This window comes from Dipodomys merriami, unplaced genomic scaffold (assembly GCF_024711535.1).
Source record: "Dipodomys merriami isolate MVZ:Mamm:240054 unplaced genomic scaffold, mDipMer1.0.p SCAF_10, whole genome shotgun sequence".
Taxonomy (NCBI): Eukaryota; Metazoa; Chordata; class Mammalia; order Rodentia; family Heteromyidae; genus Dipodomys; species Dipodomys merriami.
In genome coordinates this window covers 46762818-46784600 of record NW_027202271.1, presented here as the reverse complement: position 1 = coordinate 46784600, position 21783 = coordinate 46762818, and the positions used below count along the sequence as shown (strand labels likewise).

The window sequence follows — 21783 nt, the reverse complement described above, 5'->3', positions numbered from 1 at the left end:
AAGTGGTACAGTCAAGGACATATGTTCTAAAATTAAACCAGCCAGCTGCTCCACAGAAGAACGCCCATATGTCAATTGCGTCTTCTTCTTGTCCAGCCTTCTTCCTCGAAAATCAGAATCCCCACTCTCTGCAACACTTTAAAAACATCAGAAACCCCATACATGTTTCTAGAGATTACCTAGTCAGGAAAGTAGAAACCCAGCTTGGAGCATGTTAGGAAAAATGAAACTGTGGATGGTAAAGCCTTTTTGCATCTACTAATGGATAATTTTTTAAATGTAACTAAAAGAAAGTGATAGAGCACCAGCTGAGCAAGCAAGCTAAGTGAGCATGAGATCCTGATTTTAAACCCTAGTATCTCACTCTCTCTGACACACACACACACACACACACACACACATACACACACACACACATACACACACACACACACACACACACACACACACACACACACACACACACACACACACACACACACACACAAAATTAGTCCAAAAGAAGACAAGAAAAAACGTATCATAACAGAGTTAAACATAACCACATCAATAATCACATTAAATATAAAAGATATAAACAGTCCAGTGCTGGGCACTGGTGGCTCACATTTGTAATCCTAAGCTACTCAGGAAGCTGAGATCTGAGGATCACAGTTCAAGGCTAGCCCAGGCAGAAAAGTCCTAGAGACTCTTATCTCTAGTTAACCACCAGAAAACTGGGTGGTGCTCAAAGTGGTAGAGCTTTTAGCCTTAAGCAAAAGAGCATAGGGATAGGATGCAAGCCCTGAGTTCAAGCCCCAGGATCAATTAAAAAAAAAAAAAAACAGAAAAATTCACTCCAGTTAAAGGAAAAGATTATCAGATTAATAAAATGTTTTAAAAGATTAACTGTGCTATCTATAAGAAACACCCTTTAAATATAATTGCATGCCTCAATTAAAATGATGGTGTTAAGCTATAATACAAAGACACTTCAAAAGAAAGCATTAGTGGTTATCTGATTGATTTAAAGTTGACTTTAGAGCAAAGACAATTACCAGCAATAAAGAGGGATACTGATAGAGTCAACCTATCAAGACAATAAAACAACCTTAAATGTAATGCGCCCAATTGCAAAATAAATAAAGCAAAAGGTGCAAGAAGAAATATATAAGTTGGTCATTATAATTGGAGATTTCAGTACCTTTCCTAGGGCACAGGGAACATTTATCAAGATAGATAATGAATTGGGTCACAAAATGAGTATCAATAAATGTGAAAGAATTCATATCACACAAAGTATTTTCTCTGAATTTGTATTCAACAAAAAATATCAGAAAAATTATTAGATGTTTGGAAATTAACATACTTTTGAATAATCTATAGGTCAAATACAAAATCAAAAGAAAAATTTGTAACAATTTTTCAACTGAATAAAGAGGAAGACACTTGTGGGATGTAGAGCTGGGGGTGTGGCTAATGCTACATTTCTTGCCAGCAATCAAGACCTTGAGTTCAAATCCCAGTACCACCAAGAAGAAGGGGAAAGGAGAGGAGGAATAGAAGGTGGAAAGAAACGAAACAACAAAAGCTGCAGAATGCAACTGAAAAATGACTTGGGGGAAAAGAAAGGTCTCAAATCAGTGATCTAAGGCTCCATTTCAAGAAACTGGTTATAGGAATCCAAAGTAAGCAGAAGAAAGTAAATAATAAAGGAACAAAAGGACAAAAGCAGTTATGTTCCCAAAGCCCCATTTTTGGTAAATAAGAAACTGAGTCCAGAAGCCATGGGAAAGATGCAGTGTTTGTATTTATTTGGTTGTTTGCTCATACCTATCTCATCCTTCTTAAGAACATGAAGAATCCATGGAGCTGTTTTGAGAGGCTCATAAGCTTCTTTCTTCCAGAGTGCAGGATTTGTGATAAGAACATCTTGCTTTCTTAGTTCTTCTAACTCTATTCTCTGTTTGCGTCTTTTAAATGAAATCCAAAGAACAGTTATATGTTTTATACGTCTTAGTGGTAATTATGAAATGCTACAATGTGCCAGAGACTATGAGACATGCTGGGGATACAGCTGCAACCAAGCAAGATTCCTGCCCTCTAAACACTAATGAGAGACACAGCCAAGCAAATAGCAACTTATAATGGGTGAGTGTACAGGTGCTACCATGGAAAGCACAACTCCAAAGGTATCCATAGAATGGATAATCAACTTGGATTTGAACTGCTCCCCAAGACAGTAGCTAAAAGGAACTCTTTACATGATAACTACATTTTGTGTGATTTTCTTTTCTTTCTTTTTCTTTTTCTTTTTAATTTGTATTGTTTTGGTGCTGGGGACTGAGCCGAAGGCCTTGTGCATGTAAAGCATGCACTCTACCACTGAGCTATAATCCCCAATTCCATGTTTCTTCAATTATTATGATTCAGCATAGACAATGAAATTTTAGGTATGACCTCCTTAGATTCTGTGTACCTAATATTCACTATTTTACTTTTTATTTTTTTTTTACAGTACTGGGGTTTGAACTCAGGGCCTTATGCTTGCTAGGTAGGCACTCTACAATTAAACCATGCGTTTAGCTTGATATTTACTCTTTATTCTGTCCAGACTGTACTGATACTGTTTAATGTGTATGTGTGTAAATTCTACCAATGAAAGTCAACCTAAGTATTTTTAACCTACTTAGGACTTTCAAATGACTGCTTCATTAAACCAGGGCAAACGGCATAAGAAATGGTAGAATGCACATCCTCAGGTGAAGTTTGAGGGATCCTACATTCAGAGAAGTCAGGCCATACCAGAAAAATGTGATCTACAAACTAAGCAGCAAAAGGTCCATGATTCATTCAAAAGATTAAATATTTTTAAATTTATTATACATTTTCTTTGATGAACTGATTTCACATTTGGAACTTTACTATGTATGTCCACATTTGAGCTAAATGTTATACATCAGTTTGCCTACTGATTGCAGCCTGGCTAAATAAATTATGTCATTTCCATGCACTGGTTTTCTAAGTGTGTGTGTCAAAAATTATATAACATTGTTTCTCAGACTTTCCTACAGCTTCCAGAACTTTTGGCTAATACCAAGAGTAGTATGAAACTTTACTGTGCATAAGAATCACCTGGAGGGCTTGTTAACACACAGATGGCTGGGCCAGTCCTGCAGAGTTAAACTAGATTCAGTTAATCTAGGATAGGATTCAAGAATGTGCATCAAGAATGTGCTTAACAAGATCACTAGGGATGCTGCTGGTCTGAGGACCACATTGTGAGAAGCACTGATGTAGGGATGTGTTTATCAGCTTGAAAGAATACTCACAAAGGTATACAAAGCAGCTGACAGGATACTAAACATGTGTGTGTATATAGGACACGGACATTTAGAAGAAAAGGTTACTGAGAATTGCTACTTACTAGAATTGCTAGTTGTCTTGGGATGGATCATCTTGTAGGTATCTACTGTCTTTTACATTTTAAGTGACAGATATTTTTTCTACTGAGAAGAAACAGTAACTACTAAAATATAATAAAATTTACTTAATTTAAGGAGACAGGATTATGAGGTCTCAGCCAATAGCACTGACGGGACAAAATTATCAAACTATGCTTGATCCTCATCTGAAAACCTTGATCTTGGCTTTTAAAACATACCTTGTCGGGGGTGTATGTTCAGAAGCAATCCGAGACAGAGACCCATAGATACATCCTGGTCCTCACGGTGACAAAATCCAAAAAAGACTGAAGTGAGATAGAGGGTTTCTAAATTTTGTCTTTCTTCATTTCAGTAGTGCCACACAGGTTTCTTCTGGGGACATTTGGAGAAAACCTGGGTGGGACCCAAAGGGCGACTTGCCAGAAGCTTCTTTGTTTCCTGATCCAGGCTAGATCCACTTCCCAGGGTATCAGATTAAGGCGTCTCCTTTCTGGAAAAAAAAATAGATTTCATGGTTTAAATTCCCGTTGACTTTTGTGTCTGTGGCACTCTGCTGTATCCCTTCCAGCAGGCAGCCTCCGGGGTCATGATGTCCCTTCCCTACTGATAGCAGCGTGCCAACTGTGGTGTCATGCACGCCCAGACAGAGCTGCCATTCAGCCTCCACAGGCTGAGATCAGGAAGCAAAAAGGGCTTCTAAATTGTCCCAAACCTTGAGAGATCTTCCTCCAGCTTTGCTGAACCAACTCCCAGAGACAGGGAGGGGTCAGAGGGAAGGGAGAGAGAGGGAGCTAGGGTAAATGTCAAGGGTAATATGTGACCGGAACCAAGAGACCAAACAGCTGCCACCAATGTTCAGGAAAAGGAAAGGGTGGGCAGACAACATTCAGAAGTGCACCATAGACTTTTCAGCAGAATACTTCTTTGGTCAGCACTGAGTTATTCTTTCCTTTGTCCTTGTGTTACTATGATTGGTGAAACAGTAGGGTAGCCACATCATTTATACTACTTAGGGCAAGAGTTCTTCATGAACATCTAACAGAAATGCTAGTGTTTGCAATGGCATCTTAAAAATAAGTCCCAGTTAAAATCACAGTGCAGTCAAGTTTTTTGTCTTTCAAAATATGAAAACATGAAACCATGTTCTGGTTTCTATCTTTACAAGTAAAAGGCACGATTTCTACACTGACTCTCAAATACATGACCTATTACTTTGCTGGAAAAATTTATTCCCAAATATGTTGTTTTCTACCACTTCACCTGTAAATAGGTGTAGTGAATATTATTTAAGAAGTAGCCTTTTAAGATTTACATGTTTCGAACTAAATAAAAATATATACACATGGTTTAATTATTGCAATGTTTACACAAAACAAGTTTTTAACCTCTCACCTTCTAATACTATAACATGGAACTCAGCGTGTCAATCTATGCAGAACATAAGGAAGCTATTTGGAGTCTTTATCTATTACCTAAGCAGCAAGAATAAATTTGTGATTAAGTCACTTACCAAAAATTTATTAAGTATCTACTGTATGCCAAGCACTAACCTGGGACACAACAGTGATCTCCTCTAAGAAATTTAATTGTATACTGGAAAGACAACTACATAGAAAATGTCAAGTAGAACTACGATGAACAAAAATATGGCAGAACCATTTGAAGAGCTGGTATTTTATTCTGAAGAAAATGGGGTGTTGGAATGGAGATGGAGAGTCAAGGGAATGAAGTGATCCAGCTATTGTTTCTAGAGAATCATTCTTGCTATTCATAGAGGCTGGGTGTACCTTGAGTTACCACCTCCTGCGATGATGTTTTGCTGAGGACAATTCTGTTTCCTATAGATCTGGATGTGTGATCCTACACTCTCATTTTTTGTTTTTTTGCCTTTTCAATGCTTTTTGTGAAGAAAAATATTATGTGACAAAATTTTTATAGCCAAATTATTCCTAAATCATTTTTTTCTGTAAGTTACTTTTGGATACCTTCTTCCTAAATGGAAGTTTTCCAAAAAACGTTTTTCCTATATTTGATCATGACTTTATTTTCATACTACTTGCTTATCAAAATATTTCCTTTTTCACCAGCCCTTGATCCCCCAGATAACAGATCCATTAGAGAGTTTTGTGCCACTCAACCCAGAGCTTCTTTGTGACCCTCCTAGAATATCTTAATTCACACATGCCCAAAAGCTTCCCAGTAGTCCTCCAGTTTCCATCTCAGAACCAGTTTTAAACTGCCTTTAGAGTCTATAAACTGCAGAATAAGAAATTTTGATAATTAACCTTGCATTTGAGTACTGCTAACCAACTTGACAGTCACTTTTCTCCCTATACTTTAAGTGATTTTGACTATTTCAGAAATCAAATCCATCCTCAAGGGAAGTATTTTTACTACAGATAAGGACATGAAGAACAAAGGTGCTACAAGTTTATCAGACAGTTCTAGAAACCTTAAGGTGTTTGTAGCAGTAGTAGCGTAGCCCCAATCAATAACTGGTTAGTATTTGAAAGTGCCAGATTTCATTTAAAAATGTAAGTTTCTAAATTTGATTTTGCGATTGCTCTTTAACTAGTCTACGTGTTTAAATTCTTTGCTCTTATTTATTTAGGTGCTGGGGATTGGACTTAGACTGGATTCTAGCCTAGAATCCAGACTGGATTCTAAAAGGTAAAAACTAAGGGCACTCAGTGGTAGAGCACATGCTTAGTATGCTTGTGGCCCTAGGTCCAATCCTCAGCACCTAAATAAATAAGAGTAAAGAAGTTATTCCTTTTTTCTTTTGCTTTTCTCCTCTTTGATTTATCCCCTGTTGTCACTGGTTTTGATTTTGGTACCCTGTGTCTTGTATATATGTTTATCCGTTTTGGTGAAGGATAAAGGAATAACAAAATGGTGAGACAAATGACAAAGGATGAACCAATGCAACAGATACTCACAAGACACCATGTTAGAAATGAACTTTACAACTGGGGCGGGGGGAGGCCGCAATGAGGGGGAAGGGAAAGTGGGAGAAAACAGGGAGAATAACAATGTTCAACAAGAAATGTACTCATTACCTTCATTACCTTACTTATATAAATGTAACCTCTCTGACATCACCCTTAAAATAAATAAATAAATATAAAAACAAAAAAATCCAGTCTTTCCCCCAAACTGAAGGTATCTCTTTTAAAAAATGCAGTGGTTGAAAGTGGCTCTATGGCTCAGGTGGTAGAGTGGTAGCCTTGAAGTGGTAGCTGAAAAGCTGAGGGACAGTGCCCAGGCTCAGAGTTCAAGCCCCACGGCCAACGACAACAACAGTTCAAATTTGATATCTTCTCTGTCTACAGCCTTCCAGTGGTTTTCCCTAGTTAGAAAATCTCTAACTTTAGCCACTAAAGGGTTTGCTTTATGTTGCCTAGCACGTGGTTTCTGTCCATTCTAGCCACTTTTGCTCCTCCATCTCCAGTCACAGACAGTCATAGTGACTTTGTTCATTTTTGTTTTGAGATGGACTCTCACTATGTGGCCCAGTCTGGTCTCAAACTTTCAGGCTCAAGTGATCTTTCCATGTTTATCTCCCAAGTAGGCTGTGCAACACCACACCTGGCTTCACACTGACCTTGTTTGTTCTTTCTGGAACAAGTCAAGCTTGAGTACGTTGTAGGGCATTTAATTTTGCTGTTCCTTCTGCTAACAATGTTTTTCCTCAAGATCTATACCTGGCTGCCTTCTCCAGAAGCCAAATCTCTGCAGGCTACTTAAATGTATACTTAGTCTATATCTACACAGGCCACACATCTGTTCCTTAGAATAAGAAGGTGGGTCTTTCTCCAGGTGTAACTATGGTCTATGTTATCTCATCACTCACAGATAACAAGACATAAAAACTAAACTGGAGTACACTGAGCAAACAATTTGGGGTTTGCATACAGTCCTGTGCACACATGGTATGTTATTTCTCTTTACAGGTTATTTTCAGAGCTTTGTCACCACCATATGATGTGGAGAACCCTTATAGTGCCAAAGTTCAGGAGCAGCTGAAGATCACCAACCTCCGTGTGCAGCTGCTAAAACGGCAGTCTTGTCCCTGCCACCGAAATGACCTGAATACAAAGCCTCAACATTTTACACACTATGCAATCTATGATTTCATCGTCAAGGGCAGTTGTTTCTGTAATGGCCATGCTGATCAGTGCGTACCTGTTGATGGCTTCAGACCTGTCAAGGCCCCAGGAACATTCCATGTGGTAGGTAAAATAAATCCTCATCTATGAAAAAGAAACCACAAATTACCTTCAGCTTTGGGCATTGGTTATCTAAATTTCCTGAATGTTGCTATATGCCAGCATAGCATTTCTTGTTTCTTTCTCTCCTCCACTGCCACAACCATCCTATAAAGTGCCTCATAACTTGTTTTTGAAGCTTCAATTTTAGAATCATAGTCAAGCATGATAACTAGATTCCTTGGAAAACATCCATGCCAGTTTTTAATACTGTGGCCTTCAGATAGGAAGTGTAAGGTGATCAGTAGCAAGAGGCAGGCATAATCATATTAGTGGCATTACTGCACTGAAGCCAGCTTTGGCAGTAAATAGGGACTATTGTTGAGTAGATTTTGAAGTGGAGAAAAAAAGAACCTCAACTTAATGCCTGGTCTCTTTGCTTTCTAGCCAGTAGCGTGAATAAGAAGGATCCTCTGTGAAGAACCCCCAGTTCCCTGAACTCTAAGGCAGAGTTAACCTCTCTGTCTTCTCTTGTGCTTTCCTCTGAACTTGTACTTGCCTGCCTCTTCCCCTGGAGACATGACCTTCCTGAGGACACAGCCTGTATGATTTTTGCATCCTCAAGACTTAATGTATTAGCTGAGCCAGAAGTAGGAGGTCAGTAAGCATTTGAATGACAGCATCAGAGAAATAGGAAGATGATAAAAAGTTAGTATCATCATTTATTTGTCCACATTTCATCATCTTCCAGAAAGAAACAGAAGGGTCTCAGATAACAAGTGTCTTGTTGGGACACATTTAGAGCCATGTATGAGGATTAGGCAAGGGGAAGGTAACTAGGATAACACTCTACTCCTTTAATTTTATATGTTGTTTGACATTTCTGAGCAAAGAAAACCCACACAGAAAAGTAAAAAGGCCTCAGAGTATCCTTGCTGCATTGTTAAAGGGTAGATTCCGTATTTTTCTTTCTCCCATCTTGGTATAGGCTGGACTACCAGGAGCCAAGGATCAATTAGCTAGCATGACAACATGTGCTGGCTGGGCTGAATCACTAGCATTGATGGGGTAATTCAGATGAATAGGACAATTAAGTCCTGAGGATGCAAAAATCATATAGTCTCTGTCCTCAGGAAGGTCATGGTCTCAGGGAGAGGCAGGCAAGTAATGAATAACAAAGCGAGAAATAGTCTATTACTTTTAGAAGTAAATTTCAGGTTTCTGAAGTAGGAAAGAATGCAGCTTTCATTCAATAAATATCCCCTGGTTTCTAGACACCAAAGGACCTTTGAAATAGTGCCTCAAACAAAGTTTGTAATACTTTTGGTATATCTTGATCCATTCAGGTTAAATTCAAAATAGCCCATGATCTATCTAAAAGGCTTGTGTCAAGTAGGCTGCTCATAAATTTCCACCATTATATTTAGTGAATTAGTGAAAGTACAACACACAGGCCTTTTGTTTCCTAAACTGTCTCTTATAATCCAAGCTTTATAAGACCACTTCAAAGTAGAGTCTTGAGTAAAAGGACCAAGCCACTCCTAGAGACCCCATAATGTAGCAGAGTAGGCCATAAATATTTGTAGAGTGAATGACCTATATGACAACCTGAAAAGCTTTCATCAATGGGACTGAATTGCCAGCATCGTCAAAAGCTTTATGAAACATTCATGAGTGTCCATTTAAAAAGTCATTTCTTTAAAAAAATTAATAAATTCTCTGAATATAAACTTTCAAAGACTTATCAATACTTCCTAAGGGGAAAATACTCCAGAAGTTTCTCTTTATTTTGACAGTTTCAGTAAGGCATAATTACTCACTCAAGGTTCAACAGACTTTTGTAGAAGCCTTAAAATAAAATTATTCTATACAATATTCTGTCAGCAATAAAGTGAGCCTCTAAGAAGGAATTAAGTAGCCAAGTAGAGGGGATTATGAAATGTTTTTCCATTTCTGAAGGAAGTTAAGAGTGAGAGGTCTCCATAGAATGAAAACCTCATTTCCTGCCTCACCTCAGGATGCTTGTGAAAAAAAATGCAGATTCTCAGCCTCTACAGAAGACCTACAGAATCAAAGAGTGTAGATGAAGGGCCTACCAATCTATTTAAAAAGCTCCTCAGATGATTCAGATGCTTGCTAGCGTTTGAGAGCCCTATGCCGGTTCTCACAGCTCACACTGTTGCTGGAATGAGTAACTACTTAATGAAATCTGATATAATAAGGGCTAGAAGTTTTCATGGCTAATGATAGTGAGTTAAGGAAGTTAATGGAAATGATACTTGGTTTATTTCTAAAGACCTGAGATTTCAGGCTTTGCTCCTTTCTTTGGGAGAAAAATTTAAAAATTTAAATAATACCACCTTCTACATGACTCCCCCCCTTCTTCCCAGATCATTCCTTTTAGCTTTTCCCAGTTTTACTTTTTTACCTCTTTATCTTGCTAGAAAACAGAAGAATGCAAGGCTTAAGAACCTAGTATTGAAGCCACACAAACCTGAATGTGACTCATCCCAGCATTTACTCCTTGTCACTGAGTCACAGTTTTCTGAAATAAGGATATGCACTTCTGTAGTTACTATGAAGATTCAAACACATGATGGCAAGCCAGGTGCTGGCAGTTTATGCCCGTAAGCCTAGCTACTCATGAGGCTTAGATCTCAGGATCACGATTCAAAGCCAGCCTGGACAGGAAAGTCCATGAGACTCTTAACTCTAATTAGGAAAGTCCATGAGACTCTTAACTCTAATTAACCACCAAAAAGCTGGAAAATGGAGCTGTGGCTCAAGTGGTAGAGAGTCTTGAGGGAAAAAAAGGATAAGAGACAGCAACCAGACCATGAGTTTAAACCCCAGGACCAACACAAAAGTAAGTAAGTAAGTAAGTAAATAAATAAATAAATATGATGGCCAGTGTCTGGGTTATGGTAAAGGAAACTTACATTGCTGTTACTATTATATTTAATATCTTAGCCACTTCTGTCTACACTTTCTTCCTCATCCACTTCTTTTCCAGTAATGACAAAAATAAATGTTAGATTATGTGCTGTTTGACATATTTACAGGATTAGGGGGTTTGTGGCAAGAAAAACTCTACTTTGACTCCAGCCTGCTGAGATCCCAGGAATTATGTGAAGAAAAGACTTAAAGCGTCTTTCTCTTTGCAGCTGTGGAGAACTGTTACCTAACAGCTGGTGATGTTACAGCTGTTGGATGATGGATGGGAATAAGAAGGAATGTGGAGCATTTTGGAGTTTTACTAAAATAGCCATTGGCTAACACAGAGGTCTCAGAGTACCATGTGAAATTTAAGTGCTTTGAGCTACACTTGTGAAGGTGGCTTTTCTTTTGTTATCAGAAACTCATTAGCAAACAGAGTCAATATTATGACTATGTGTTTTTTTTTTGACTATGTGTTTTATATCTCAGTGTCAACATTGAGACCTGTGGAACTAATGATAGTTATTTAGTCACCTGGCTATTTAAAGCAGGCTTTAGAATTATTCATATTGTCTTATTCCAAAAGTTTTTAGCAACTGAATCAGTATACTTATTTATGTATTAGTGTTTACATATTTTATGTGTCTTCTAATTTGAGAGCATATTTAAGACCATAATTTTCATCTTTTTTAAAAAATTCATTAAGCTGGAAGCCTGTAACCCTAGCCATTCAGGAGTATGAGACCTGAGGATTATAGTTCAAAGCCAGCCTGGGCAGGAAAGTGCATAAAACTCTTCCCTACAACTAACCACCAAAAAGCCAGAAATGGCTCTGTGGCTCAAGTTGTACAACACTATCCTTGAGCATAAAAGCTCAGGGACAGTACCCAGGCTCTGAGTTATAGCTCTATATTGGTGCACGCTCACACGCATGCATGCATGCAAGCATGCACACGCAAGCGCGCACACACACACACGTTACTATTTTTTGAAAAACCAAAGTATACTTAGAACTCTGTTGAATCTTCATAATCTTTTTTTTTTGTCAGTGTCAGTTGTGGGGCCTGGGTGCTGTCCCTCAGCTTGGTCCCTCAGCTTTTTTGTTCAAGGGTACCACTCTAGCATGTAGAGCCACAACCCTACTTCTAATTTTCTGGTGGTTAATTGAAGATAAGAATCTCACAGACTTTCCTGCCTGGGCTGGTTTTGAACTGCAAGCCTCAGATCTCACCCTTCTGAGTAGCTTGAATAAAAGGCATGAGCCACCAGTGCTTGGCAAATCTTCACAATCTTAAGGAAAAGAACAGAAGATTTTAACATAATTACTAAGCTATTAAGTGGGATCATTAAATAAAAAATTTTAATATTCCTATATAATAAAACATACATGCATGTTTGGATATGAACATCTATAAATTAATTTTGTCTAAATTTATAGATTTGAATATTTTAACCGCCATATGTAACAAATACAAATAATTATAATTAACCACTTACTGTGCCAGGTCTTATGCTCTCATACTGAAAATATTGATTTTATTCTTTATGATAACTATATAAAGTTTCATAATTTTCTTTCATAGATGAGGAACTGAAGCTTGCAAATGTTAACTGACTTCCTAAAAGCTAATAAAGGTAGAGCTATGTGTTGGTGCCAGACACCAAAGTCCATTTTCTTATTGCTGTGCTATGAAAGGCAGGGATCTACACAGGGATGACATTATGCCAAGAGCAGAAAAAAAAAAAAAGGTCATGATGAACCATTTTATCTAATGTAAGGATGTAAAAGAGCAAAGACAATTCTTATCACCAAAGTTTAGCTGCTCTAACTTTTATAAAGGGTTTTGTTGTTGTTTGGTTTGTTGGTTTGGTTTTTTGAGACAGGATGTGTCTATGTAGTCCAGGCTGGTCTTGAACTCATCATACTCTTTTCTCAGCCTGATAAGAGCTATGAATACAGATGTGTAGCACCATGCCCATCTACAAACTGAATCCTTACTGTGACTTGGGAGGAACATGTTTTTATACCTATTCTGAAGATAAAGGAAATCATAGTCGAGAGGCTAGTTTGATTATCTGAATTCACAGTAACAGGGCAATAATTCACACTCATTACTTCTTACTACTAAACTTCTATTCTCTCCCCAGTAGTTACCAAGAAAAATCTTAATAAAGCCTCTTGTTACAGGAATAGGCAATATATTCACATCATCCACGTTTTCTTATGGACCAAGATATTAGTATTAATTTTCATTTGTCCTTCATTCAATGATTAGTGGATTGCCCAAGGGAAAGAAAATGAGAAAGAATGAAAGCAATCACTTTAGATAATCTGCAAGTAACTAATTTAGAAGTGGTTGTCTTTTGGGGGATGGGTAATGGATATCTTTGGCTTCATTAGGAAGAGAACATTTTGGATTTTTGCTGCTACTGAAAGGCAGCAGCAACCCTACTCGTTTCATTGTTCCCATTAGAATCTGAAGATACGTTAATCTATCACCAATGGTGACACAATATATTCCTAATATGAACCAAACACAAGGCCTGCCAATTTGCCTCAGTGTGAGATTATGTATTCTTAATTTATCTGAGATCTTCCACTCTATTTACTCTCTTAGGTTCTGAACTGAGATAGAAACAGCCTTGCCAGAGAATTAAACTGCTACTGTGCAACATAGATGTAGAGAAGCAAGGGCCAGCTCTTTGTGCTTGAGATGTTAAATAGTGGTAATTTTTAAAGTTTACAATGTACAAGTTTTAGGAATAAATTATTCCATTCAAACATAGAAATACCTGCTTATATGGAATGCCCAGAAACCAAAGACACAAAAGTATCTCGTAAGACATAGATTGACTCAAATATATCAGCTATTCCCTCAACATGATAAATTATACTGTTTTTCCAATTTATTGTATTAAATTTTCACACGTTTTTTTTAAAAAGCCTCTAACATAATCATTCTGTAGAATTAGGAATTTTACTTAAGCTAAATCTTTAAAATATTTTTATTTTACTTAGTCATGACTAACTTAGTCATGACTAATACATTTTATTCACTATGTTTTCTAATTATTAGAAAGAGTATATTTCCTCCTAAGAAGAGAGTATTATATTTTGACCATAAATATTTATCCAATGAAAATCTAGATGCCTATATATTTTGAATTTGGGGTTGGTTTAGCATCAGAAAATAAACCAATGTTGATGTCATAATCATAAACAAGGATAAAAGGCACCCGATCTTCTCAAGAAAAGCAGATAAAGAATTTGATAAAACCCAACTTCTTTTGTAAAAAATGAAAAAAATTACTGAGCAAACTAGAAATAGAAAAGGATTTTCTCAAAATACTAAAGGTCATCCATAAAAAGTCCTAGTTAATGGTTCAAGACCAAATGCTTTCCTCCACATGCTATAATCAGGAACAGGAAGATGATGCCTATTTGCACCATATATTCAGTTTTGTACCAGAAATTCTAACCATGGCAGCTAAGCAAGAAAAAGAAAAGGCATCCAGAGTACAGGAGAAGAAACAATATAGTATTTATTCATAGATGACATATATCTTTTATAGGGAGAAAAAAACCCACTAAGAACTATTAGACCTTATAAACAAGTTTAATAAGGTTAAGGGTGTATGTTCAAAATACAAAAGAAAAAAATCTGCTGTTTCTATATCCTGGCAATAAATCATACAGAAGTAAATATACTGAATAATACACTAAATGAATAATACAATGAATAATACACTAAAAAGATTAAAATGATGAATTTCTGTTATGTGAATCCTATCTCATTAAGAAAATGCAAAGTTTAAAAAACAACAACAATGAACCAAACCAAACAAAAAAACCTGTTTAAATAGGAATTTTGAAGAATTATTATATTTCTTTTCAAGTCCTGGTCACTAAAATGTTTTAAAATAAACATCTTTGGTTACAGGAGCTTTGAAGAAGATAGATGTTTTCAATGATTGCTGTTTCTGGCCACATACAGATGATCACAGATTTCTTAATGGCTGTCTACTCTGATAAGAATTGCTAAAAAGCACATTTTTTTTTTTTGTCTGAGACCAGGATTCAAACTCAGTTTCTTTCTGCTCATTGGCTGGTGCTCTATGACCTGAGCCATGCCTCCAGCCCCAGAGCTTTTTGATAAATCAGTTATTTCTACTTTGATCTTGCATATCAGCTGCTCAGTGATAAAGACTGTTTTACAAGACTCACCTAGAAACAGGCAATTTTCCAATGTGAAGAGAATCATCTGAATGAATTAATTCAACAACAAAAAACTACGGAAGAAAATATGTCCTAGCAACTGGCTTCTTGTACTACAATCAGGGGCTCATTTATCTTAAACAAGTCAACTTTTGTAATACCCTCTACACTGGATAGAATACTGAGTGACAGTCGCACAGAGCTGTCAGGAGAGAAGGAAAACAGTTGGAAATGAGAACTAGAATGAATCTAAAAAAAAAACTTTGTAAGAGAATGCAAAGTAGTTTGCAAAGGAATTTTCCTTTAAAATAAGCAAAAGCTATGTGAACACATTGAGCAAGTGAATGTGAATGGGGTGAAAAGTACTTAACAACCCCCACAGTAATTCTAATAGAATTTACCTGGCCCCCAACTCATTATAAAAACTCAGCTAAATCCTAAAAGACAGAACAAGGCCTCACAAAACCTTCCTTCATTCTCATGTCAAACTCTGCTTAACAGATAAATTGCCTACAGAATGAGTCTATTTGCTTTTGCTTTTGCCCACTTTCCCAGGTTCTTGCCTTAAAACATATTAAGATTTTTAACACTTAAATATCATTAATCCATGTTTACTATTTTTACTAAGTGATTAAAATTAAATAGGTATTAATAAATTAAAATTGAGATGATTCCTTTTTTCCCCCATCAATGAGATTACAATATAAAAAATTATTTTAGGTATTTGTGGGAAGAATTTTAAACATTCCCTTGATGACATCACTGTTCTAAGATGGAGCTTCTAATATTTTAGGAATCCCTTGGGAGTTCTGCTCTCTGTTCTGCCACTGATTTCCTATGTGACCTTGGACAAGTTGGTGTATAAAAAGTCAAGTGCAAAGTAAAACTATGAAAACCAAACTGAGGGTCACATGTAAGAGCAGAGTTGGAGCAAACTGAATGGCCTTGTAGCAGCTGTCCTCATAACTGAGCTTAGTTAATCAGGCAGCAATTTGGCTTAAAAGAAAATTCAAATCATCTGCGTATTAAGTCAGGAAACTCAGAATTACAGGGGACTCAAAATTTGCCAATGGACAAGAATTGCACAAAGTCTAGTGATATTTGTAGTTGGAAATATTGTGGCTGCTAGTGGGGAGGGAGCCAATATGATGTTCTAACTTACAAGGGTGAGGATCCTGTTTTCTGTCAAGGACCATTTAGGTATTTATAACATCACTCTTGGGCCTTACAAAATTATCTATACAGCAGATGGCTGCTTGCAGCCAATGAGAAGCACAGAAGCATGTGTCTTTCCTGTCATGTACCACCTTGTGACACTAAAATAAATACCTTAACAAACATTATGCTTCTCAGGAGGCGGAGATCTGAGGGTCCTGGTTCAAAGCCAGCCCTGGCAGGAAAGTCCATGAAACTCTTATCTCCATAAACGACTCAGATAAAGCCAGAAGTGGTACTGTGGCTCAAAGTGGTAGAGCACTAGCCTTGAGCATAAAGAGGCTCAGGGACAGTGCCCAAGCCCTGAATTCAAGCCCTAGGACAAACAATCATCATCATCATCATCATCATCATCATCATCATCATCATCATGCTTTATTATATTGACATGACATGCATGTAAATCTGAATCCAAATTATACATACACATTAGCCCAATTCATTTGTAATAAATTATCTATTGCACCCAAATTATTTTTCAAAGCCCAGTAGTCAGAATTATTTTAAAAATGCACTGGAAGCCAGGCACCAAAGGCTCACATCTGTAATCCTAACTACTCAGGAGGCTGAGATCTGAAGATCATGGTTCAAAGCCAGCTCAGTTAGGAAAATATATGGGACTCTTAACTCCAGTTGTTCAACAACAAAAAGCCAAAAGTGGAGCTGTAATTCAAGTGGTAGAGATCTAGCCTTGAGAATACACGCGTGCATGCGCACGCGGGCACGCACGCACACACACACACACACACACACACACACACGCACACAAACACTGGAAATCAAGAACAAATGAGAAAGGGTTCTGTGCAATGAAGTAGTGGTAAGGAGGGAAGAAAGCTCTCAAATTAGTCATCATACAATCTTATCTATGCGCCATCTTCATGAGCCTTATGGGCACTATAGTTTTTAGTTCAATGTTACTTGTACTTTTATGGCAGAAATGTTTTCCCATAAGGAAGATAAAAGAGCCTGATGGTAAAAAAAGAAGGAAACTAGTTATATCAGTCTTCAGAAAACATAAGTATTCAAACCCACTTACCTATATAAAGCATATTAAATTTCCATTTTTAGAAGTCAATTTTTAATTATTTTTTATTTAAAATGAAACAAAAAAATCTTCAGGTAAGCTGAGCGCTGGTAGCTCATACCTGTGACCCTAGCTACTCAGGAGGCTGAGATTTGAGGATCCCGGTTCAAAGCCAGCCCACACAGGAAAATCTGTGAGACTCTTATCTCCAATAAACCACTCAGACAACCGGAAGTGGCACTATAGCTCCAGTGGCAGAGTGTTTGCCTTGAGTTGAAGAGCTGAGGGACAGCTCTCAGGCCCAAAATTCAAGTCCCATAACTGACGGAAAAAAATCTTTAGGTAACATAGGGAGGGTAATAAATGGAAGTGCTGAAGAATAAAATTTTAAAGCCAGGTACAGTGGTTCACACCTGTAATGCCAGCATCCCTGAGGCTGAGGCAGGAAGATCATTAAGTTCAAGTCTTGCCTGGTTCATAGCCAGACTCTATTTCAAACAAATAAAAATGGATAAAAATTTAAAAGAAAAAGACATGACTCTCACTGATATTAACAGATACTATGCAGACATATTTAATCTATTACTAAGGACCAGTAAAATATTGCAACCAATTCAAATAAAAATTCAAAGAATCACACATGCATAAGCAAATAATGCTGTAATATATTTATAAATAATTGCAAATCAGATCAGTATAAGGGACCATGTACATTCTAGCAAACAAAACTGATGTGGGTTTGATAAGAATTATTTGCATTACTATTAGTTTGCTATAACTTAGATATAAATCAATGATAATAAGACACAGAGATAGCCTAGAAATGTATACTTTTGCCCATTTTAAGAGTATATCACAATTTTTCTCAGCTATAAGAATACTGTGTTAATAATTAGGGAACTATGCAAATGAAGTTTCCCAAGCAAGTGCTATATTTGAACCTTTTAAGTCCATAGTTAGAAAAGTAGTCTCTATTCCTGGCTCCACAAAAGGAAAGATTTGTTTTGTTCTAAGAAATAATTTCACTAAATGGAAAGAGACTCCTACCTAAAAGTACTCAGGATCTCAACATTTATACTGCGCTACTTGCTTGCAAAAACAGTGCTATTGAGCCAATCCTGCATTTTAAATCAATGAGAACACTTTAATATCTCTTAGTTGGCATTTTGTTTGTATCGGTCTTGGGGCTTGAATACAGGGCCTGGACACTGTCCCTAAGCTTTTGTACTCAAAACTAGCACTCTACTACTTGAGCTACAATTTCATTTCTGTTTGTTTGTTTGGTAGTTAATTGGAGGTGAGTCTCATGTGTCTTCCTGGCTCATGTACTTTACTTACCTGGGCTGGCTTTCAAATGATCCTTGAATCTCAGCATCCTGAGAAGGTAGGATTATAGGCGTGAGACATCAATACCTGGCTCAGTTAGCTTTAAAAAGAATTACCGTATTAATGAGTTCTAACTGTGATACTATAAACTAAAACTCTGCCAAACCATATTGATTTGAAAATCAATGCCTACAATTTGGAGTGCATTCACTGTGTGTGTGTGTTTCTGAGCATCCCTTCATTTCCTACTTTTTTAATGGTAAACAGCATATTAATGAGATAGATATACTTTCACTCAGATAAAATCAAAATATATTACATGCAAAATGTATTCATGCAAAAAAAGGGAAATAAGCCAGCAATCCTCATCTAAAAAATGCACCTGAAACATTAGCTTTGCACAGAGTTCTTAAACCTGGAGTTTCAGACCCCACATCAAAACTACAGTTGCTCCACATGTTAGGTCCAACCATTCTCTCCTCTATTTCAAATAAAAAGACATGATGAGGGGCTGGGAAGGTGGCTCAGTGGTAGAGCGCTTGCTTTGCATGCCTGAGGCCCTGGGTTCAATTCCCCAGCACCACATAAGCAAAAAGAAAAAAGCCAGAAGTGGCACTGTGGCTCAAGTGGTAGAGCGCTAGCCTTGAGCTGAAGAGCTGAGGGACAGCGCCCAGGACCAGAGTTCAGGCCCCACGACCGGACCCAAAAAAAAAAAAAGACATGATGAAGGACACAGGAAAATTTATTTGGAAGCACAGGAAACCACAGGACAATAACACTTCAGTCCATCTTCAGGGAACTGAAGTGCTATCGGGGTACAGACCCAAGCTATAGGTTTAAATAGACAAAGAACTAGAGGCAGGGAGAAAAAAAGTATGCATAGTTAAGCGGTCTCAGTCACAAATGTGTTCTGGTGGTCATATGTGGCAGCAGATAGTCTGATAGTCCATTATCTCAGCATTGGCCAAGTGGGGCCTTGCTATACTAGGAGTCTTGATTCTCAACAAGTGATTCAGTCTCCTATTGCTCTTGCCTGGCTTCTAAGATGGCTGTAAAGTAACTGCAGGAGAGACTGTCTCAGGACAAAGGATACAGATACAAAATGGAGGAAGCTGGGCTACTTAGCTTTTCTTTTAATTTGATTTAGTTTGATTCTTTGATTTTAATTAATTTATGCGCCAAAGTAAATAGTCAATATTTTTCAGCAAAAGTAATTTTAAGCACCCGTTCCAATCTTTATTATTCTTCATTACCTCAATGAAAATTGACTGTAAAATCATCACCCTATATGATATTACTATCCCTCTCCAGACTATTCTGATTAGGGATAACACAACAGAGGTACTATCTACAGAACACTTTTTTTTTTTTCTTGGTTGGTCGTGGGGCTTGAACTCTGGGCTTGGGTGCTCTTCAGCTCAAGGTGAGCACTCTACCGCTTGAGCCACAGCGCCACTTCTGGTTTTCTAGTGGCTTTTATTGGAGATAAGAGTCTCACAAACTTTCCTGCCCGGGCTGGCTTTGAACCAAGATCCTCAGATCCCAGCCTCCTGAGTAGCTAGGATTACAGGCGTGAGCCACCGGTGCCCGGCTCAGAACATATTTTAATAAGACTTCAATTGCATTCTTTTTTGCAGTTTCGATTTATTCAGTGGAGTTTCCTATGACGAAAACTCCCCTAGGAGGCATCAGAATTTCCAGTGTGCAGATAGGAAAGTTGTACATGGAAGCAATGAATATATAAACGCATCCTCTGCCCCTACTTGCTGTGAACTCATTCATGTCAGCAGAAGGAAATTGGGACCAATCTTCCCTTTACTGTTTACCCTCAGAACTGCCTGGCTTCTCCAGGAGTTTAAACTAGCTTCTATTCTGAAAAGCTCTTAAAGGACAAGTTAGTTTGGAATATACCCATCATTTCATTTAGTGTCACCCTAAAGAGACTTGGTCAAAATGTGCCCCTCTAATTCACACTCCAATGTCATATAAAAGGATAGTTCAGTAATTAATTGGGGGACTCTAGAGTCAAACTGGTAGAGTTTGTGACCTTGGGAGAATGACTAAGGCCTTTGGGCCTCAGTTTACTCATCTGTGAAATTGTCTAACAGTAATTATACTTACCTTATAGGATTTTGTGTGTGTGTGTGAACAAATTAGCTAGTATTTATACAATGCCTAGAACAGTGCCAAGGATAGTGTAAAAGCAATGCTGTATTACTATTACTATTGTTGTTATTTCTCATCATCTCCATGACCCTCATATCCCTCAGACTTCCAGTCCATCTCCTGGAGACACTAGGTATGAGTTAATATATCCTCTACAGGAAGTACTGTGAACAAAGCTGAATGTGATAAACAGTTGAAAGGATCTTGTTCACACTTCAAATGCAAAACTAGCTGGTGGCCTTCTTAGTAGTTTTTTTAAAATGGGACTGATCTCAATAACTTAAATTCTCAATGCTCCTTTAAGTATATATCAGCAGAATGAAAAACTAGCACATATTTACTGAAAATCTTCTATAGGTCAGTTATTGAGAATTCAAAGAAATTGAAATTTCTTCTCTGAAAGTTTACAATCCACTGGAGAGAGGCAGATAAGCACTTGATTCCCATACAGAATGCTAAAAGCTTAACACTTTCTTACAAAATTTGCATTGGCTCCATTCATGCTTTTTTTTTTTCCAGATCTGTCAGTCAGAGCAGGCTCTTGGCAAATTAGTGAAGTAGCCATAGTTTGTCTTTGGCTCTTTCCTTCTCTGCCTTAGGACATTCCTTTTGTCTATGCCAGCAAGTCCCTTCCTCCTTCAGACTATTCTGAGTCCAGTTGTAAGACTGAGAACAGATGGTGATAATGGCTGCTGATACGTTTTATGCCCCACCTGAGGGTAAGTGCATTTTTGTGAAGATCTCCTGAACCAGAGAAATTATTAGAACTAAAGAAAGGAATTGTTACAAAAAAGAACTTCAGGTTACCTGCAGCTGGCCAATTTTTATTCTGTAGTCCTAACTGCTTTTGCCCTACACCTATCTTTATTTTACTGACCATGCTACCTGCCCCCCCCCCTTGGTCATAACGCTTGAATTTAAGTCCTGAACACTATTCCTGAGCTGTTTTGCTCAAGACTAGTGCTATATTTGAGCCACAGCTCCACTTCTGGTCTTTTGGTGATTGGAGGTAAGAGCAGCATAGAGTGTCTTGCCTGGATTGTCTTCAAATCGTGATCCTCAGATGTCAGCCTCCTGAGTAACTACAATTACAGGTGTGAGCCACCAGGCTGACCATGCTTTCTGATAAGAGCTGTTTTCTCTAGTGTTCCATTATAGACCAAAGAATAAAATTCAAGGTTTTAATTTTTGCTTGCCTTCTTCCTATCTAGATTATTGGGCAAGAGTTGGAATACTTGGCCTTTAATCTGTTTTGCCTCATTC

At 37.6% G+C, this 21783-nt stretch overlaps 1 protein-coding gene and 1 long non-coding RNA gene across 2 annotated transcripts in view; one reads left to right on the top strand and one right to left on the bottom strand.

The window, feature by feature from the left end:
- Positions 1–21783, top strand: part of Ntn4 (netrin 4) — a 98012-nt gene that overhangs the window by 33213 nt on the left and 43016 nt on the right. The window contains exon 3 of the mRNA XM_069990298.1: positions 7379–7657. Coding sequence (XP_069846399.1) covers positions 7379–7657 — 279 coding nt within the window. The remainder of the gene's footprint in view (positions 1–7378; positions 7658–21783) is intronic.
- LOC138805588 (uncharacterized) overlaps positions 1772–21783 on the bottom strand; it is a 77557-nt gene continuing 57545 nt past the window's right edge. The window contains exons 2-4 of the long non-coding RNA XR_011365594.1: positions 7611–7678; positions 3644–3915; positions 1772–1952 (exon numbers count right to left, since the gene is read on the bottom strand). This is a non-coding gene — a long non-coding RNA (uncharacterized lncRNA). The remainder of the gene's footprint in view (positions 1953–3643; positions 3916–7610; positions 7679–21783) is intronic.